Source organism: Bos javanicus, chromosome 19 (assembly GCF_032452875.1).
Source record: "Bos javanicus breed banteng chromosome 19, ARS-OSU_banteng_1.0, whole genome shotgun sequence".
NCBI lineage: Eukaryota > Metazoa > Chordata > Mammalia > Artiodactyla > Bovidae > Bos > Bos javanicus.
In genome coordinates this window covers 9,941,146-9,959,596 of record NC_083886.1, presented here as the reverse complement: position 1 = coordinate 9,959,596, position 18,451 = coordinate 9,941,146, and the positions used below count along the sequence as shown (strand labels likewise).

General features: G+C 48.8%; 1 protein-coding gene across 2 annotated transcripts; it reads left to right on the top strand.

Annotated features, from left to right (window-relative positions):
- Positions 1–9,540: 9,540 nt before the first annotated feature.
- MRPS23 (mitochondrial ribosomal protein S23) lies at positions 9,541–14,623 on the top strand. Of its 2 annotated transcripts, none has more exons than XM_061390065.1 (5): positions 9,541–9,703; positions 10,526–10,696; positions 13,476–13,553; positions 13,754–13,880; positions 14,232–14,623. In XM_061390065.1, the coding sequence occupies exons 1-5, from the start codon at positions 9,660–9,662 to the stop codon at positions 14,382–14,384; spliced, it is 573 nt and encodes a 190-aa protein (XP_061246049.1). In that variant the 5' UTR covers positions 9,541–9,659; the 3' UTR covers positions 14,385–14,623. The 2 variants fall into 2 exon arrangements, with proteins under 2 accessions (XP_061246049.1, XP_061246048.1); XM_061390064.1 differs by lacking the exon at positions 9,541–9,703 and adding an exon at positions 9,795–10,391.
- The last annotated feature ends 3,828 nt before the right edge of the window (positions 14,624–18,451 follow it).

Sequence of the window (18,451 nt, the reverse complement as noted above, 5' to 3'; positions counted from 1 at the left end):
TCAAAGTGCCCGAAGAGATCTTCTAATTCAAATCTCTCTGGCTTTCTCCCTACTGCCTTCCGGGCCAGGGCGCTAATTGCCCAAGGAGGGATCTGGTGCCCTTTTCAGACAGAGCCATTCTCAAGGTTAAAAAGTTCTTCCTGGTATTGAGCGGTGGGCCTCCTTGTGGCTTCAACCACACATATCTCGATTCTGGGCTCCGAGTCACCCAGGCCAAGTCTCCCCCAATGCTGTGTTGGAGTTCAGTGGTCTTTCTTCTGGATAAACAATACAGCTCCCTCCTGCCTCCCCTAAGAAAAGATTCTGCTCAGACCCCTGCCCTACCCCCAGCCCAGGTAGATGAAGGTGGTCTCCTAGATGGACATACCCACTGATGCCCCAGACAGACCTGGAGTTTCTGTGCTCAGCTGTGTCCTACTCTGTGATTCTGTGGACTGTAGCCAGCCAGGCTTCTCTGTCCATGGAATTTTCCAGGCAAGAGTACTGGAGCGGGTTGCCATTTCCTACTCCAGGGGATCTCCTTGACCCAGGCGTCAAACCCTCGTCTCGCATCTCCTGCATTGGCAGAGGGATTCCTGACCACTGTGCCACCTGGGAAGTTGAACCTGGACCTCAGCAAACCAAGAGGAAACTAAAAGACACTTGCTCTGTGGAAGAAAAGTTATGACAAATCTAGACAGGATATTAAAAAGCAGAGACATCACTTTGCTGACAAAGGCAAAGAAAGCTTACCAGGCCCTGCTCCATGAGGAGTTCCTCCTGGCTGAACAGTATATAGAGACCCAGGAAAGAGTCAGGCTGGGCGAGGTGACTGCCCTAGCCATCTACCTTTCCATTCTGTTCATCTGTGGGTTCTGGGCTCTTGGTGTCCACAAGGTGGTGCCTGCAGATTTATCTTCTGCAAAAATGAGCCTGAGTATCTGGACTTTGGTCCAACCAGAGTCCCTCCCACTTTTTATGCTTTGCTGTCCTCGGGGCTCAGTCCCAGTTTGAGAGGAGCTCACGGGACTAGGGAGTCCTGTGCCCAGAAGAACTAGGCTGTTGATGACCACAGCGGGGTCTCAGCCTCCCTCTGGGCTCACGTGTTTACTTCTGGCTGTGCTGGGTCTTTGCTGTTATGCAGGGTTTTCTCTAGTTTCCGTGAGCGGGAGCTACTCTCTAGTCGCAGTGCATGGGCTTCACATTGCAGAACGTGAGCTCTAGGGTGCACGGGCCTCAGCAGTTGTGGCACGCTGGGCTCAGGAGTTGTGGCTCCCAGGCTCTAGAGCGCAGGCTCAGTAGAGTGGCACCCGGACTTAGTTGCTCCAAGGCACGTGGGATCTTCTCAGACCAGGGATTGAATGCACGTCTCCTGCATTGGCAGGCGGATTCTTTACCACCGAGCTGCCAGGGAAGCCCCTCTCTCGTGTCCTGAGGCACCTGCTGGAAGGTTGGGAGGTTGCAGGAAACACAGGAGAACTTGGTTTGCAAAAGACAGGCACGATGTGAAATGATGATGCTGAGAGCTGCTTATCAGTGCTTACTGTGTGTCAGTCACTTTCCTGGGGTGCTTTGTTCACATTATTTTATCACACAACTATGCTATGAAGTCAGTATTAATACTTCCATTTCACAGATCAGGAAAACTGGAGCACAGAGATGATCAGGTCCTTATTCAGTAAGTGGTACTACCTGAATTTGAACCCAGGCAGCTTCCCTGGTGGCCCAGCTGGTAAAGAATCTGCCCGCTACCTGGGTTCGATCCATGGGTTGGGAAGATCCCCTGGTGAAGGGAACAGCTACCCATTCCAGTATTCTGGCCTGGAGAATTCCATGGACTGTATTCTATGGGGTCGCAAGGAGTCAGACACAACTGATTGAATTTCACTTTCACTTTCAGTGGAACTCGGAGCTGGTGCCTGAACACTAAGCGATACACTTGGGTGGGGGAACAGGTGGTAAGACTAAGAACCCTTGCATAAATGCAGTTTGGAGAGTGCAGAAAGGTCCACCTGCTTCAAAGCCTTTCCAACAGCATGCCCGAAAATCAGCTATTAGCATCCTTTGTCTGGTTTTAGTAACAGAAACAGTCTCAGCATTTCCATCAAACGGCAGATGTGCTGCTGAGGGAGAAGCATTGCACCCCTTTTGCCCAGTATCACAGCCTTACACTGATATTTGTTGACCTGGCTCGCTGGGCCAGCTGGAGGAAGGTGTGGAAGTTTCTGGAGCTTGTGGTGGGGAGGTGGGGTGTTGAGGGGGCTGTGGGGGTGTACTGCCACCTGGTGGCTGTCTCTCGGAAGTGGTAGTTGCTGGCCGCTGCAAGGCCCGACCGCCGCGTTCCCAGAAGGGAGACCTCAGCACCTGTTTTTCCCTCAAGCCAAACAGACAGAGGACGTTTACTCTGTTCATATGGTCTTAGGTTTGGTAAAATTTGCAAAGATATTTTTGTACTTTTTTTTTTCTTAAAAGGGCCACTAAGATTATATAAGCTTCAGGCCCCACAAAACCAGCATCTACCCTGCCTGTCATTTCTATAGAGTCACAATTTTTTTTTAAAAAATCAGTCCAGGAGGATTATTTCAGGGACTCTGCAGGAAGGACTGGTGGAGCTCAATACAAACTCAGCATAAGCCTGCCTTGCTCTGACCTTGCCATTCAAAGTGTGGTCTGTGGATACGGTGACCAGCTGTTCTGGTTTTCCAGGACTGAGTGGTTTCCTCCGATGTAAAACTTTCAGTGCTAAACCAGGAAAGTCTGGGGCAGACTTGGACAAGCTTATGATTCTATCTGCAGACCAGCAGCCTTGGTGTCAGCTTGGAAGTCTGTTAGAAATGCAGAGTTTCAGGTGTCATTCCAGACCTACTGAGTCAGAATCTGCATTTTCCAAGAATTCTAGGAGCTTCAGGGGCACATTAAAGATGGAGGGCTCTGCTTTCCCCAAGAAAAGAAGGGCCCACACCAGCCCCGAAATGTGTGCTTTCAAGGGTCTCATCTGCTGCTGAGAAAACCCCATAGCGTGATTCCAACTGCCCTTTAATTTTGATAACCAGAGGTCAGGACTAACTGGCTCCTATTTCCTTGGCTACCACTGGAGATATCATGGGATCTCATGATATCATGAGACCTCCCAGGGCAGGTAGGCATAAAGTGCTTCTCTCTCCTTTGCCTTAACTGGATTCTTCTTGGGGATAAGGCTGCTGTTTGCTGAAGCATTGAATGGGCAGCCATGTGAAAATGCCTTGGAAATTGTTAGGTGTGCTCCGTGGTGGCTCAGATGGTAAAGAATCTGCCAGCATTGCGGGAGACCCAGGGTTGGGGAGATCCCCTGGAGGAGGGCATGGCAACCCACTCTAGTATTCTTGCCTGGAGAATCCCATGGACAGAGGAACCTGGTGGACTACAGTCCATGCAGTCGCAGAGTCAGACGCAACTTAGCAACTAACACACACACGATTGAATAAGTTGTGATTTATTGCTCTTAGGCATGGAATGGTCAGAAATCATTATCATCATTACTCCCATTTGTTGAGCAATTACTATATACCAGGCACGGTTTTAAGCACTTTGCAGGAATTAACCCTCTGACTCCTTACAACAAGGCTATGTGGTGGGTGTTATGATGTTGCCCATTTCACAGATGACAAAGCTGAGGCCCAGAGGTTTGTAAAAGGGATCTGTCAGTGAGGCACAGAGGACAGCCAGGACTGGAAGTGAGCCGGGGCGTGATGGGGTGGAGGACTGCTTACAGCTTTCCCCCCATGGGTGTACCCAGGGAAGGCCTCCAGCGAGGAGTGCTGAGATCACCGCATCCTCATTTGCCCTATCTTGGTTTTATTCCTCGGGGCTGTTCAACGAGAAAATTCTTTCGAAGAGTCAGCTCTAGGCTCAGCACCAGGCTGGGTGTCAGGAGGCAGAGATAAGAGTCCTGGTTGCTGCTTCAATGAGGCCCAGACTCAGAGAAGCAGACAGTGTTACAACACCAAGCCGGCCATATGGGAGCGATAAGCTGAGGGAGTGAACAGGCCCTGGGGACACATCTGTCCAGTCCGGTGGAGTGTATGCTGGGCTGACATACCTTCCTGGCCGACTGTGAAAGGAAGTGGAGGCGTGGGCCTCGAATCGGGGAAGGTCTGGGCCAGGAGGTGAGAGGGGGCCCTCCTGTCGCTTCCTTGAGGACCCCCGCCTCCGTGCGCTTCACCTTCCTGGGCCTTGTCCTGTGGATTGAATGTGTGTTCTTGCTTGCCTCCTCTCTCAAAGCAACAGCTAACTGCTCCCTGACCCTGGCCCCCCACAAAAGGTGAGCAGCAGCATTCAGGATTTCATCGACTTGCCAAAGCTCTTCTGCCATTGGAGGTGCTCTTACTTTCAGACAGACAGACTCCTGGGCACTAATTATAAAGATGTGGGCAGAGTGTAAGGAAGTCACCAGGGTGGCCTGGCCCCTACAGCTGGTACAGATGGGCACAGTTGGCCATGTCGAGGTCTAAAGGGAAGGGAGGAGACAAAGGCTGGAAGCTGGGGAGAGCTGGGCATGAAGAGGCTGCCCTACGGACTTTATGGTCCTGGGCCGTACAGGAAGGGGGCGACGGCTGGGGTGGGGAGCAACTTCTATCTCCTTCTTCTTCTCTGTCCCAGGCCAATGCCACCCATTGGTGATACCAACTGGAACCCGACTGGGAACAGAGGGCAAGGGGCTGGAGGAGGCAGTCCTAGAAGCCAGCCTCCGGGCCTACAGAGCAGGGTGAGAAGGATACAGAGAGGGTGTGGCCCTGGGTGGGAAAATGGAAATAATCAGTACAAGTACTTACTGCTCAGGGGTGTGGGCTGAATGGGGTTCCTCCAAAATTCATAGGCAGAGGTCCCAGTACCTCAGGATGTGACTGTGTTTGGAGATAGCCTCTTTAAAGAGGCATTTAAGTTAAAATGAAGTCATTAGTTTGGGCCGGAATCCAGTGTGATGGGGTCATAGCAGAGGACACGGACTCACACAAAGGGAAGAGCGTGTGAAGCACGGGAGATGACGGCTGTCTCCAAACCCGGGAGAGAGACCTCCGCAGAAACTAACCCTGCCAACACCTTGATCTCTGACTTCCAGCCTCCAGAACCGTGAGACAATAGATTTCTGTTGTTCAAGCCGTTTGTCCGAGCCAGTCAACAGTGTCAATAAATTATTTAGCGTATGACATCAATTATGGATTTGCCTTTCTGTCTTCCTCTCCGGGTAGCCACTTTCTCTACGACTCAGCACTGGGTCAGGTAGATGCTGAAATGTTTCTGGGACAAATGGATTATTTAACAAGAGAAAAAAACGTTAAGGTGATCTATGAAATAGCATCAAAAAGCCGAAGTCTCAGGTGGCAATCAGTGGATTACAGGACACGACGGCAAGAGTGATGCCGTAACAGCCACTAGACTTGTTTGTGACTCGCCAGCCCCCGCTGTGTGCCAGGCACTGTGATTCATGCTTCACATGAATGATTGCTTTTAATTTGGCAACAGGCCACTTAGATAGCTGACAGATGTCACCTGGGGAAACAGAGTCTTGAAAAGTTACCTAAGTCCACAAGATGCCAGGATTAGTGAGCACATCTACAGTGTGATACGGTGGGACAAAATGGGGCTGAGTGGTATCATGGAAGGAATATGGTCTTTTGGCTGGAGGAGGGCATGGCGACCCACTACACTACTCTTGACTGGAGAATCCCATGGGCAGAGGAGCCAAGCGGGTTACGGTCCATGGGGGCGTAAAGAGTTGGACACAATGGAAGTGACTGAGCACACATGCAAGCATGGCCTTTTGGAGAGTTTACAAGCTCTATTCTCTTATCTGTGCTACTGTCAGGACATGACCTATGGCCTCAGGGAGGTGAACAATGGGAGGAGATAATCCAGGTCTCTGGAGTGGTGTCTGGCACGGGTCCATCAGCTTTTTGCAGCCTTGAAAGGCCTGGGTAAGGAGACAGAAAACCCTGACTATCCATTCTGCTCGCCCCTAGCTTCTTCCTGCGTGAAGAGCGAATGCTCACTGGAGTGCACACTTCCCTTGCAGCCTCAGAGGCTTCCCAATCCATCTTGCTGCCATGTCTCCATGGTTCCCTACTCTGTGTGCGTGCGTGCTAAGTCGCTTCAGTCGTGTCTGACTTTGTGACGCCATGGACCGTAACCCACCAGGCTCCTCTGTCCATGGCATTCTCCAGGCAAGAACACTGGAGTGAGTTGCCATTTTCTCCTCCAGGGCATCTTCCTGACCCAGAGATCAGCTTGAACCTGAATCTCTTATGTCTCCTGCATTGGCAAGCGGCTTCTTTCCTAGGAAGCCCTGGGAAGCCCACCTGGGAAGCCCACCCTTACTCTACCCATTAATATTCTGTTCTCAGTCACAGAAACATGAAATAGGATGCTGGAGGGGAAACTTTGAAGGCTCAGAAGAGGAAGGCACTTCCCTAAGAAGATCTCAAGAGAAAACTGCCCCCTTGCAATCCTTCCCCTACAGATGGCTTGGGTCTTTGGCTCCCCTCCCTGAACTTGGAAAGAGCCCTTCTCATTCTTTAGCAGCAGTAACTGGGTAATGGCCGTGGCCCGCGGGGCAGGCCTGAGTGGGAGAAGGGAAGTGTGTCTGTGGTTGGGGTTGGCAGCTGGCTCTGACTTGGACAGAATTAGAAGCTTGTTTTGAAGCCTAGAAAGACTATTTTTAGCTGGGAGCGTGTTTGCGCTTCCTGGAGCAAGGTCTTACAGACCTGCCTAGGACTTCACGCTCGACCCAGCGGCCAGACCTACGCTCTCTCTTCCCTGTTCCAGAGGGTCCCGAGGCAGCCGGGAAACCCCGCTGTCAGCCCCTGGCCTCAGATCAGCCTGTCCCCAGCCCCTGGGGCCTGTTTTGCCTGTCTTTCTCAGCCCACCAGTCTCCAGCCAGAGGCACCAGTAAGGGGCACTGTGGAGTCCCAGAAAGTGCCCAGGCGGGGCTGGAGGCCTAGCTCTGACTGTTACTTATCAGACAAGTTACTTAACCCCCTGTGGCCTCACATTCTCATCTATAATGAGGATAACAACAGCCGCTTGTGGATAGGTGTGTGGATTCAGTGAGATAACACAAAGACACAGTAACAGCTTATGAGACAATCCCCTCCTCCACCTCACCAGCCTCCCAGAAGAGGACTCTGGGACAGCTTGACACTCTTTCTTGCTGACAAAGATAATGGACTCCTGAGAGATAGCTTGTATGTATGTGATTCAAAACATTTCCTTGGATTTGTCGTTGTTCAGTTGACTAAGTCATGTCTGACTCTTTGCGACCCCGTGGACTGCAGCGCGCCAGTCCTCCCTGTCCCTCACTATCTCCCGGCGTTTGCCCAAGTTCATGCTTACTGAATAGGTGATGCTATCCAACCATCTCATCCTCTGCTGCCCTCTTCCAAGAGATTTTCCCTTAGATTCAGAAGTTCAGAAATGAACACAGGGGCTTCGCTGGCGGCTCAGTGGTGAAGAATCCACTGCCAATGCAGGGGAAACGGGTTTGATCCCTGGCCTGGGAAGATCCCACACACGTGGGAGGAACTAAGCCTGTGTGCCACGACTGCTGAGCCTGTGCTCTGGAGCCCAGGAGCTGCAACGACTGAAGCCTGAACGCCCTAGAGCCTGTGTTCCACAGCAAGAGATGCCACAGAACGAGAAGCCCACTGAGTAGCCCCTACTCAGCTGCAACCAGAGAAAAGCCCACACACCAATGAAGACCCAGCACAGCCACCCCCCACCTCCCCAGAAGACCTCTGTCTTAAAAAAAAAAAAAAAACAACCCATGAATATAGACTCTTCACAGGTCAAACTCTGAAGGATACATAAAGAAAAAAAATCTCCCTTCCCCTCCTGCAATCTCACTGGAGATGATCAACTTTCACAGCCCATGGGTGCCTTTCCACATAGTTTCTATCTGCATACAAACACAAACACTGGAAAACATTCTCCTTTTAACAGGTTAAGACGCTTCTCTGCAAGTTCCTTTTCACTTTACAGTAGGTCATGGGCATCATCTACAGCAATACATGTGGATCTAGCTCGTTGGTTTTAATAGCTGCATAAGACTCCATAGATTACATGAAGCATAGTTTTCCAGCCATTTCCCATTCGATGGATGGGAGGGTGCATTACAAACAATGCTGCAGCGACTGCTGCTGCTAAGTCGCTTCAGTCGTGTCCGACTCTGTGCGACCCTGTAGACGGCAGCCCACCAGGCTCCTCCGTCCCTGGGATTCTCCAAGCAAGAACACTGGAGTGGGTTGCCATTTCCTTCTCCAATGCATGGAAGTGAAAACTGAAAGTGAAGTCGCTCGGTCATGTCCGACTCTTTGCGACCCCATGGACTGCAGCCTACCAGGCTCCTCCGTCCATGGGATTTTCCAGGCAAGAGTACTGGAGTGGGCTGCCATTGCCTTCTCCGGCTGCAGCGACAGTCCTTGCACAAATATCCTTGTGAAATTGTGCTTTAATTTCTACAGGATCCTTTACGCAAAGTATGATTATTGGGCTAAAAGGTTATCCTGAGAGTGTATTTCCCCCAGATTTTTGAGCTTCCTACTCGGAATTTGTTTGTTCCGGACACTTTCACTTTTCAAGCTCCAAGGAGCAGCTAGCTAGCGACGCCTCCCGGGGAGAAAACACCAGCTGTCTGCAGCGAGCGGATGCAGGTGGCGCTTCAGGGCCAAAGGGTTTAGTGGGGAGCGCTTAAGGGCAGGAGACGCAGGAAGGAGGATTGGGCTCCAGAGTGACCCTGGTCAGGTGACGTCCCTCCTCGGGGCTCGGTTTCCCTCTGCGTAGACTGTGATATCGTGGTCCCGGCGCGGGTTGGAAAAGAATTTCCAGACATGAGACAGAATGAAAAAAGAATAAAGCTTATTAGAGTGGGAGATGCTGTTAGAACAGGGGGCCAATTCAAGGGGGAACCGACCTTGAATGGGGGGTCCTCAGTCCACTTTTATAGCCAGGGTACAAGGAGCGCGCTAGGGGTCTTGCGGGCCATTTGCTGATTGGATGGGGCTCCTATACTGGGTGGGGGAAAGAGTAGGGCAAATGCCTCCTCCCTACGGGGTAGGAGAGACAGGTTATACTGTTCCATTAATAGTTACACCATGGGGGAGCGAAGGAAGATAAGGGTCTGGTTTTTCCGTTCCTGCGTTCCAAGACCCTCCTTAGTTATCTGCTGTTCCTTCCTTGGGTCACCACATGTGACTCCAACCAAAATGAGACGCAGACTGAGCCTAGAGCTGGTGATCTCTGATCTCCGCCTTATGAATTCCTGGCCTTGTTGGCTCCCCCAGGACCTAGGCTGCGTTTCCCTACTCCCTCCCCATCATCTTCCCTGGCTCCTTCAAGAGCAGAGGTGGCCAGAAAGGGTAAAGCGACAAATAAGCCCTCTCCTGGATCGGTCATGTATTGCTTTTGCCCGGCTTTGGCTCTCTCCCGCCCTGGTGGCTCGGCTATCGAGTGCTCCCGTCTGAGCCTGGCGAGTAGCCGAGGGTGCGGCGATTCGGCCATCCTTTGCTTCCGCCTGGCCCCGCCCTCCCGTTCGAGCCGCAACCCGGGCACTGCGATCGGTGGCTCGACCCGCGACTTTCGCCCACTTTGCCTGCCGCGGGCGCTTCCGGTTCCGGTACAGGCACAGCGCGGGATCTAAGGCCCCAGGCATGGCGGGGAGCCGGCTGGAAACCGTGGGGAGCATTTTCACGCGGTGCGTGCTCGGAGCCGGGGGTGTGCCGAGGGCGCGAGCGCGTCTCCCCCTTTTACGCCCTTTTTTGGGTGGGTCTGATCCTGGCCAGGCTTTTCTCGTGCTTTGTCCTGCTTCTGAAAAATTGTGCTTGGCTGCGTCACCGCTTGAATTTCTTAGCTCGCACGTTCAAGATCGCACCTTTCCGCTCTCCAAGTGGAAAGTGAAGTGAAAGTCTCAGTCGTGTCCGACTCTGCGACCCCTTGGACTACACAGTCCATGGAATTCTCCAGGCCAGAATACTGGAGTGTGTTGCGTAGCCTTTTCCCCTTCTGCAGGGAATCTTCCCAACCCAGGTATCAAACCTGGGTCTCCCGCATTGCAGGCGGATTCTTTACCATCGGAACCACCAGGGAAGCCCAAGAATACTGGAATGAGTAGCCTGTCCCTTCTGCAGGGGATGTTCCCGACCCAGGAATCGAACCGGGGTCTCCTGCATTGCAGGCGGATTCTTTACCAGCCGGGCTCCAAGTGGAGGTCTCTGGGAAAAATAAGGGAGGATGGGGCCGTTGGGCCTGGTCAGAACAGTCTTTGCATTTTCCTTGATTGGACGTGGATGAGGCGAGGGGAGTGGAACGCACATGAGAAGGTGGATTAACCCTGAGCACTGTTTGGTTGGTTTGGAGTTTGGAAACATTTTACCATCTAGCAGGTAGGGGACCCCCTGCTCTGCCCTCCTTCCGGTTGTCTTCTGGACTCCGCGACCCTGCCAGTGTCTCAGACTGCATCAGGGGCTCAGACAGGCTGTTGTCACTTACTGACGTTTGTTCTTTACTCTTCCTTCAGGACGCGAGACCTGATTCGGGCTGGGGTGTTGAAGGAGAAACCCCTTTGGTTTGACGTATATAACGCCTTCCCTCCGCTGCGGGAGCCGATCTTCCGAAGGCCTCGCTTGCGATATGGCAAAGCTAAATCTCCCACCCAGGACATCTTTTACCACGAGGATCAGATTAGAGCGTGAGTGTGGCGCCCATACGGTGGACCAGAGGCAGCAACTTCAGAAGGAAAGGTTTAGCCAGCAGTCTGGCCACTTCCATAGGAATTATCTCGCCAGATTAGGAAATCAGTGCCCCTCCCCAGGACAGAGAAGCAGAAGTTCGAATTAGAACCTGGTGCCCAGCAGCTGACCAGCCATTGCAGTTATAGCTACCTGTTTCTGGGCATCTGTTTGGTGTCTGGCACTGTGTTAAGCCCCTAACAAACGTTACTTCATTTAGGTTTTACTCTAATCTTGCAAGATAGGTATCCTCGTCTCCGTTTTAGTCATGAGAACTGTGAGGCTCAAGGAGGTCGACTTGACCGGGAATTCACAGGACAAATCTCCTTCCCTTAAATACTGATGTCAGTTTTTAACATCTGGAATGTTAGGATCAGAGACTGTGTCTAATTGAAATGAATACATATCCCTTATTCTTGCCCCTATTCCTGAATAAGAAAAAAAACTTAGAAAGTCATCATATTGTTTATTGAGGTCCAGGCGCCCACCTTTCACTTGAAAACCACGCTGCCCCCCCTTGCCCAACACACCTTTGAGGTAGGAGAACAAGTATGTTCTGGCTGTATTTGGAAATTTTCAGAGGTCTTTAGGGCATTAAATATTCTTCCAGTACTTTTCTGCTCAGGTCCATTCCATTCACTTGGTCAGGATGCTTTCAGGGTTGTTTATATGTTAAAATCATTTGTGCTTCTGTGTACACAGCAGCGGAACTGGGTGGTGGTCATTGGAGAATGGAGTATTTTACTGCATCCTCTTGTTACTTGTAATGCCCAAATTATAACACTGTGAGCTTAAATAGTTTTTTGAACCTTTATCTTTTCTTTGGCTTTTTTGTTTGTTTTGATGTTTTTGATATTTTAAGGACTTATAACAACAAAATAAGTTTACTGAATGTGTGCTTGCTCAGTTGCGTCTAACTTTGTGGCCTCATGGACAGTAAGCCCACCAGGCTCCTCTGTCCATGGGATTCTCCAGGCAGGAATACTGAAGTGGGTTGCCATGTCTTCCTCCAGGGGATTTTCCTGACCCAGGGATAGAACCTGAGTCTCCTGTGTCTCCTGCATTGGGAGGTGGATTCTTTACCACTGAGACATCTAGGAAGCCAAAATCTTAATGGAAAAAGCAAAATCATGAAAGTAATAGAAGAAAACATGGGATAATTGAAAAATAATCTCAATGATATTAATAAAAGCCTACCTAAGCGTGACATAAAAACCCAGAAGCCAGGGCTTTCCTGATGGTCCAGTGGCTAAGACTCCTTGCTCTCGATGCAGGGGACATGTCGCAACTGAGAGTTCACGTGCTGTAAATAAAGATCCCGTGTGCCATAACTGATTGCTGGCATAGCCAAATAAGTAAATATTTAAATAAACTTATTTAAGTTGAAAAAAAACACACCAAATCTAGAAGCCATAAATGAAAGCATTAAAGTTTTCTGCACATGAAAACTACCATAAGCAAAATAAAAAATCAGCTGATGTACTGGGAAGAACTTTGGCAACGTGTATGACGAAGGGCTAGTTTCCTGTTTACGTTGCTGTAAAAAAGACTAAAAGGAAAAAATGGGCAAAGAACATGGATAGGTCACAGAAAAGGGAATTCCTTTGCTTTTAAACATGAAAAGATACTGAGTCTGTTTAATAAGAAAAGCAAAACTACAGTGAAGTACAGCAGGTGACCTGTCAGACTGATAAAGGTCAAAAAGTTGGGAAATATAATATGGTCAGGGTTTGGGGAATAGGCAGTCTCCTATCTGCCTATTGATACCCTTGTCTGGGTATAAATGGATACAGCCCCTCCCTCTGGAAAGCATTTTGGCAGTTTGGAAGGTCAGATTACAAATTAAGGTATCTTGACCCAACAGTACTATTTTTAAAAAATAGTCTTTTAATTTATTTATTTTTGGCTGTGCTGGGTCTTCATTGCTCCAAAGGCTTTTCTCTGGTTGCGGAGAATGGGGGCTACACTTGGTGGTGCATGGGCTTCTCAATGCAGTGGCTTCTCTTGTTAGGAAGCATGGGCTCTAAAATGTGCGGGCTTCAGTAGATGTGGCAAATGGGCTCAGTAGTTGCGGCTCCTAAGTTCTAGAGCACAGGCTCAGTAGTTGTGCACGGACTTAGTTGCTCCATGGCATGTGGGATTTTCCCTGACCGGGGACCAAAGCCGTGTCTCTTGCATTGGCAGGTGGGTTCTTCACCACTGAGCCACCAGGAAAGCCTCAATAATCCATTTTTATGAAATTATTCCATAGTACACCAAGAAATGTGGATAAAGGTAATCATTGCAACACTAAAATAGCAAAGGACTAAAAGCAATCTACATGCAGTGAATTGAAATGATCTCTGAGAAATATTAAGTAAAAAGGCAAGATGTGTTTACTGTCCTGGGGGTTACACAATGTGGCTGAGCACAGGGAATGATAGATACATGTATACTCATATGGATAGAACATTCCTGGGTGGGTACACAGGGAGCTGGTTAGTGTTGCTTACATGGAGGGGAGCTGGGAGATGGGGTACAGGGCTGAGGGGGAGTGCTACTTTGCTCTGGATGCCTTTCTGTAACATTTCATGTATTTACCATGTGCACACATGGCTTATTGAAGACAAAAGCTGTTTGGCTCAGGGTCTGTAAGTCATGTTATACTCAATTTCTCAGGGTCTAGCAATTATTCTTTACTCCATTCTTGGCCATGATCTATAACTGGAGATTTATATTGTATTGTTTTGTATTTTCAAGGAAATTTTATGCAGCCTATGGATCTGGTCCAAAAGCTTTTGATCTGTTCAACCCAAACTTCAAGTCTACCTGTCAACGGTAAGTCAGTCCACAAGTCTTGGGTTACCTTTCCTTGTTTTAGAGCTTAGTTGTCAGGTTGAGGAGTCTTGTTGAATTCCACTTGAGGAAAAAGATGTTCCTATGGGAAGATCTCTTAAGGGAATACTTGGTAATGTGTAACAGCAGGATTTGACAACTCTCAGTATACAGAGCAAAGATGTGACTGCTTGGAATTCTAGGTTCGTGGAGAAGTACATTGAGCTACAGAAACTTGGAGAAACAGATGAAGAGAAGTTATTTGTGGAAGCAGGGAAGGCTTTGTTGGCGGAAGGTGTCATTTTAAGACGAGTAGAAAAAGCAAGGACTGTGAGTATTTTATTATCACAGCTCTTACTAGGATTGATTGTCGGAGGTTAAAAGAAGGCTTGGTTTTCTTTCTCCACCCGTGGTTCCAGATCAAATCCTGGTAGACTGAGTAAACTAGAATTTTGTGGTAAGGATTGCTGCATGGAACAAGTGAATTGTCATGAGGGCTTTTAAAATTGTGGTTCTGTAGAGAGTTTTCGTGTTTATTGTGTATAATTGAATTTGACCTGAGATAGTAATGCTAAATTTTTGACTCAGTGATAGAATGTGCCTCGTCATATATTAATACTTTCAGCCAGTTGAATGAAAGTGATAATGTTTGAGTGATGTACTTATATCTGGTGTTTTAAGCAACAGGAAGGTAGTCGAGTGTCCCGGAAATCTGAATCCATGGGTGTCGAATCCCAAACTGCGTTGGAGGAGAACCCGCCTCTGAAAGAAGTTCCGCAGGCCCAGCATCTGGAGTCACCTGGGGAAGAGTCCAAAGGCCTCTCACCTCCCTGAAGAACATGTAATCTGTGTATACTGCCATCCAAGCTGGATTCACTACTGGAATGTTGAACTGTTTTAACAGTTGAACTTTGTAAATGTTTCCTGATCTCTGAGGCATGGTGTTTGCCTTCTTTGGGTTCCCACTTGTAGGTTGTCATAAAGCTCTGTATTATGGTTTGAAGAAGCAGTTGTGTGAACTTTTATGTTATGGTGGTATTAAATAAAGAGTTCCTCAGTGCTTCTAAAGTAAATATACTTTAAAATTGTAAATAGCGTGAGAAAACCTTTATAAGTACTGTTTGAATGGGATTCACTCTGAGTTGGTTTGCTTAGACTCTTGTCTCGGATCCATCCGACTCTGACTTGCATATCACATGTGGTTCCCTGGCCAGCTGTTTTGTCTGTGAATAATCTTTACTTTTTGCTTGAGAGGCCAGGCTGACATGTGCTTTGCAGTAAGAGCAAGGACCTGTCACTGATGATGATAGTAAGGTCAAAACTGCAATCTCATGAATTGAGTGCTGGAGACAGCATAGACCTGCACATAGTAGGCTGCTCAGGAAGATTTCCTGAATGAATGACTGATCACATGTAGCTGAAAAATGAATTCAGACGATGTCTCTGTAGGTAACTGAGCTGCCAAGAGGGATGACACCCCCCACCCCCATCCACTTGCCTCCCTGGTGTCAAGCTGTGCTTACGAGTTTTTGCCAGCTGTCCTGCTTTATTCATTTTCTTATCTTTTACTGAATAAATACTCCTCAGCTATTATTAATGAGCTTCTTCCGAAACTTCTTCCTTTCAAACCCATGTAGCTTTCCCCCCTGTTCTTTGTGCAGTGTCTTCTGTCTCCTGGTAGGTTAGGGGCAGGGCCCACATCCCACCACCCGGACGCCTCGCGCGCGGTACTCAGGTCATGGAAGGTCAAGGCATATACGAGGCAAAAGCCACTCTCAGCCATATTACTTTCCCTACCCCCCACGTTTGTCTTTATTCTACAATTCCTCTTGTTTAGGGAATGCTTTGCATTTAGCTGGGGAAGTAAATTATGGCCATTCAACACTGAGTGCCAAGGCCTTGGGAGAAGGATTTCAACAGGGGGAAGAGACTGTTGTGTTCTCAGAGGAACGATCGGGGCTGACTTGTTACCTTTCTAAACCTTTCTAGGATTTAAAAGGCAGTTTCTTTGTCCTAATGGTGAAAATGTTTTAAAAATTTATTGGTTGCATAGTTAAAAACTATGCCCCTGGTCCAAAATGCCCGTGGTGAAAAGCCAGTATCCTCCCCAGTGTATCCCCCGGCCCTCCCCTTTTTCCTTCCGTAAGGCCACCACCATCACCTGTTTCCAGAAATAATTGTGAAGGTGTACAAGGGGACATTCTGCATAGTCTTCTGTACCTTGTTTTCCACTAAAGTCTCAGATCCTTTGGATGCATAGCAAGCCTTTAGGTTGGATCTCAGTGATCAAGATAGTCAAAGGGGATGCCATTGTGAGCAGCTGGGTGGTGGTGCCAAGCACCAGTTCACGCAGAGCCAGGTTGGGTCCCACGATTTGAGGGGAGGTCTGTGAGCTGCTGGGCTAAGTTGGAAGTGTGCTCAGCACCCCCACCCACCCACCTGGAGCTAGAGAAAGAACCTAGGAGTTCCACTGCCCTGAACGGAACCCCCCAAAAGGATCCTTGAACATCTGCTCCCTTCCCACTGGCAGTCCCTGGATGAGGGGGTGGGTGACCAAAATTTAGGCGTCTGAGGAAGCCAGGGTGGAAAATCTTTAAAAAAAGAAAAAGCAAGAAAATTCCCTGGTGATTCAGTGATTAGAACTTGGCTGTCACTGCCAAGGGCCTGGATTCAATCTCTGGTTGGGGAATCCCACAAGCCATGTGGCATGCCAGTAAATGAAAAAAACAAGGTCAAAGGTGTGAGGCTTCCTTGGGGCATTCAAAACTCTTCCCATGGTCATTGTGAACAAAAGCCATTACCAGGTCCCTATAGTGTTTGGAGAGTGGAAGTGTGATCTCATTCTTTTTAAAAATTGACGCATTTATTTGGCTGCGTCAGGTCTAAGTCGTGGCTGGGGGTGGGGGTGGGGGGAATCTTTGTTGCGTCACACAGCATCTTTCATTGCGGTGCCCTGACCCTAGCTGCAGCCTGCAGGCTTAGTTGGTCTGCAGCATGTGATATCTTAGTTCCCTGACCATGTCCCCTGCATTGCAAGGTGGATTCTCAACCAGTGGCCTAGGAGGGAAGGCCTATGACCTCTTTCTTAACTTAAAGAAACTTATCGTTGTTGGGAAGATAAGGTGACTTTCAAAGCAAGATGAACAGGAGTCCTTTTAAATTAGTGAAGTGTAGAGAGACAGGAAGAGGGTCAGCCCTGGACTAGTCTAGGACCACTGCCTGGGGAGCCTTGAAGGCGGGGTGGGAGGGATGTGAAAGTGTGCCTGCTGCTTTTTCTGCCAGGAACCACCTGCCTGCCACCATGGTCTTTAAAAACCATTATTGGCCTTTTCACATGGTATCTGTGCTCGAAAGCTTTACTAACACTCACGTCAGTTCTCAAGTCCCCGTTGAGCCCCTTCCAGGCTGTGCTTGCTGCAGTCCCAGGTCCACTGTTTGGTTGACCCCGGTCTTCCATGCCAGGGTAGCTCTCCTCTTCCCATTCAGAGCAGGAACAAGGACAGAAATCCTTATGTGTATGCACTTAAGCATTAAATCAGGAGTGGGCCCTCCATGGGGGTTTGCTGAGCTGAAGCCAAGGAAGGCGTATGTCCAGGTCACAGTGAAATCTGCACAAGATGAGTCTGTAGGTCTGGATTCTACTCCGGTTGTTCCAGTTTTTACTGGTGTGACCTTGTGCCCATCGTGGTCTCTCTGACTACAAAATAGGGATGGTATTTGCCTCTTTGGCTTCCAGTTAGTGTTAATACTATGAGAATTACTTGAGACAATGAACACAAAACTCACTTATAATATGTGTGATGGGTACCTTTATTACGCTCTTGAGGAGCAGTGGAAAACAGGTTTGAATAGATAGGATGGGATCAGATCACGGTGGCCTCTGTAACTACACAGAGGAGTTGAGTGGGTGTAAGAAGGTCGGAGCAGAGAAGTAACATAGTGAAGACAGCGTCAGGTCAAAGGAAGATTCGGCCAGACGAGACATACAGAATGGGATGGGGGGTGGGCAGTGAGGGAGGGAGGAAGAGACATGTCAGAAAGACTTCGTTTCTGCAGTCATCCCACTTGGAGGCAGAGACTCTAAGCTTGCCAACCTGAGTACCGGAAGAACAGTGACGTCACTAACAGAGGTCAAGGTGGGGAAGAGAGCTGCATTTCTCAACATACTGAGTTAGCGGACAGCATTCAAGTGGCAGGCAGAGATATGGGTTGGAGGTCTGGGAGATGGGGAGGAAACCTCAGCACAGGGAAGGGCTGGAGCCAGGAGAACGAATGAGCTCTCAAGGGAAGAGGAAGGAGATGCAGGATGTGGGAGCTGAACCAGGTGAGTGCTTAGGACTGGAGAGTAAGAATGTTAGCAAAGAAAACAGGTCCAGCATATTCCTGTGTCTAAATAGTGAGGCTTGTTGCAGTGGTCCTGCATTCACCAGGTTTCATACAGTTCTTCATTTGCTTTTGTTGGGTAGACCTGATACTTTTCTTTTAAAGATTTTTTTTTTAATGTGGAGCATTTTTAAAGCCTTTATTGAACTTGTTACAATATTGCTTTTATTTTATTTATTTATTTTATTTTTGAGGCATGTGGGATCTTTGTGTCTTAGCTCCCTGACCAGGGATTAAACCCACACCCCCTGCATTGGAAGGGGAAGTCTTAACAACTGGACCACGAGAGAAGTCCTATGGGTAGAACTGATCCTTGACTGTGTATCCTTAAAAGGCAAGCACAACTCTTTTTGTAATTTTGTGTAGTCTTCCTTGACTTATGATGGGGTTAAGTCCCCACAAACACATCGTAAGTTGAAAATATCGTAAGTTTAAAATGCATTTAATACACTTACCACCCCTCTACATCAGAATTTAGGCCAGCCTACCTTAAACACGCTCAGAACACTTCCATTTTC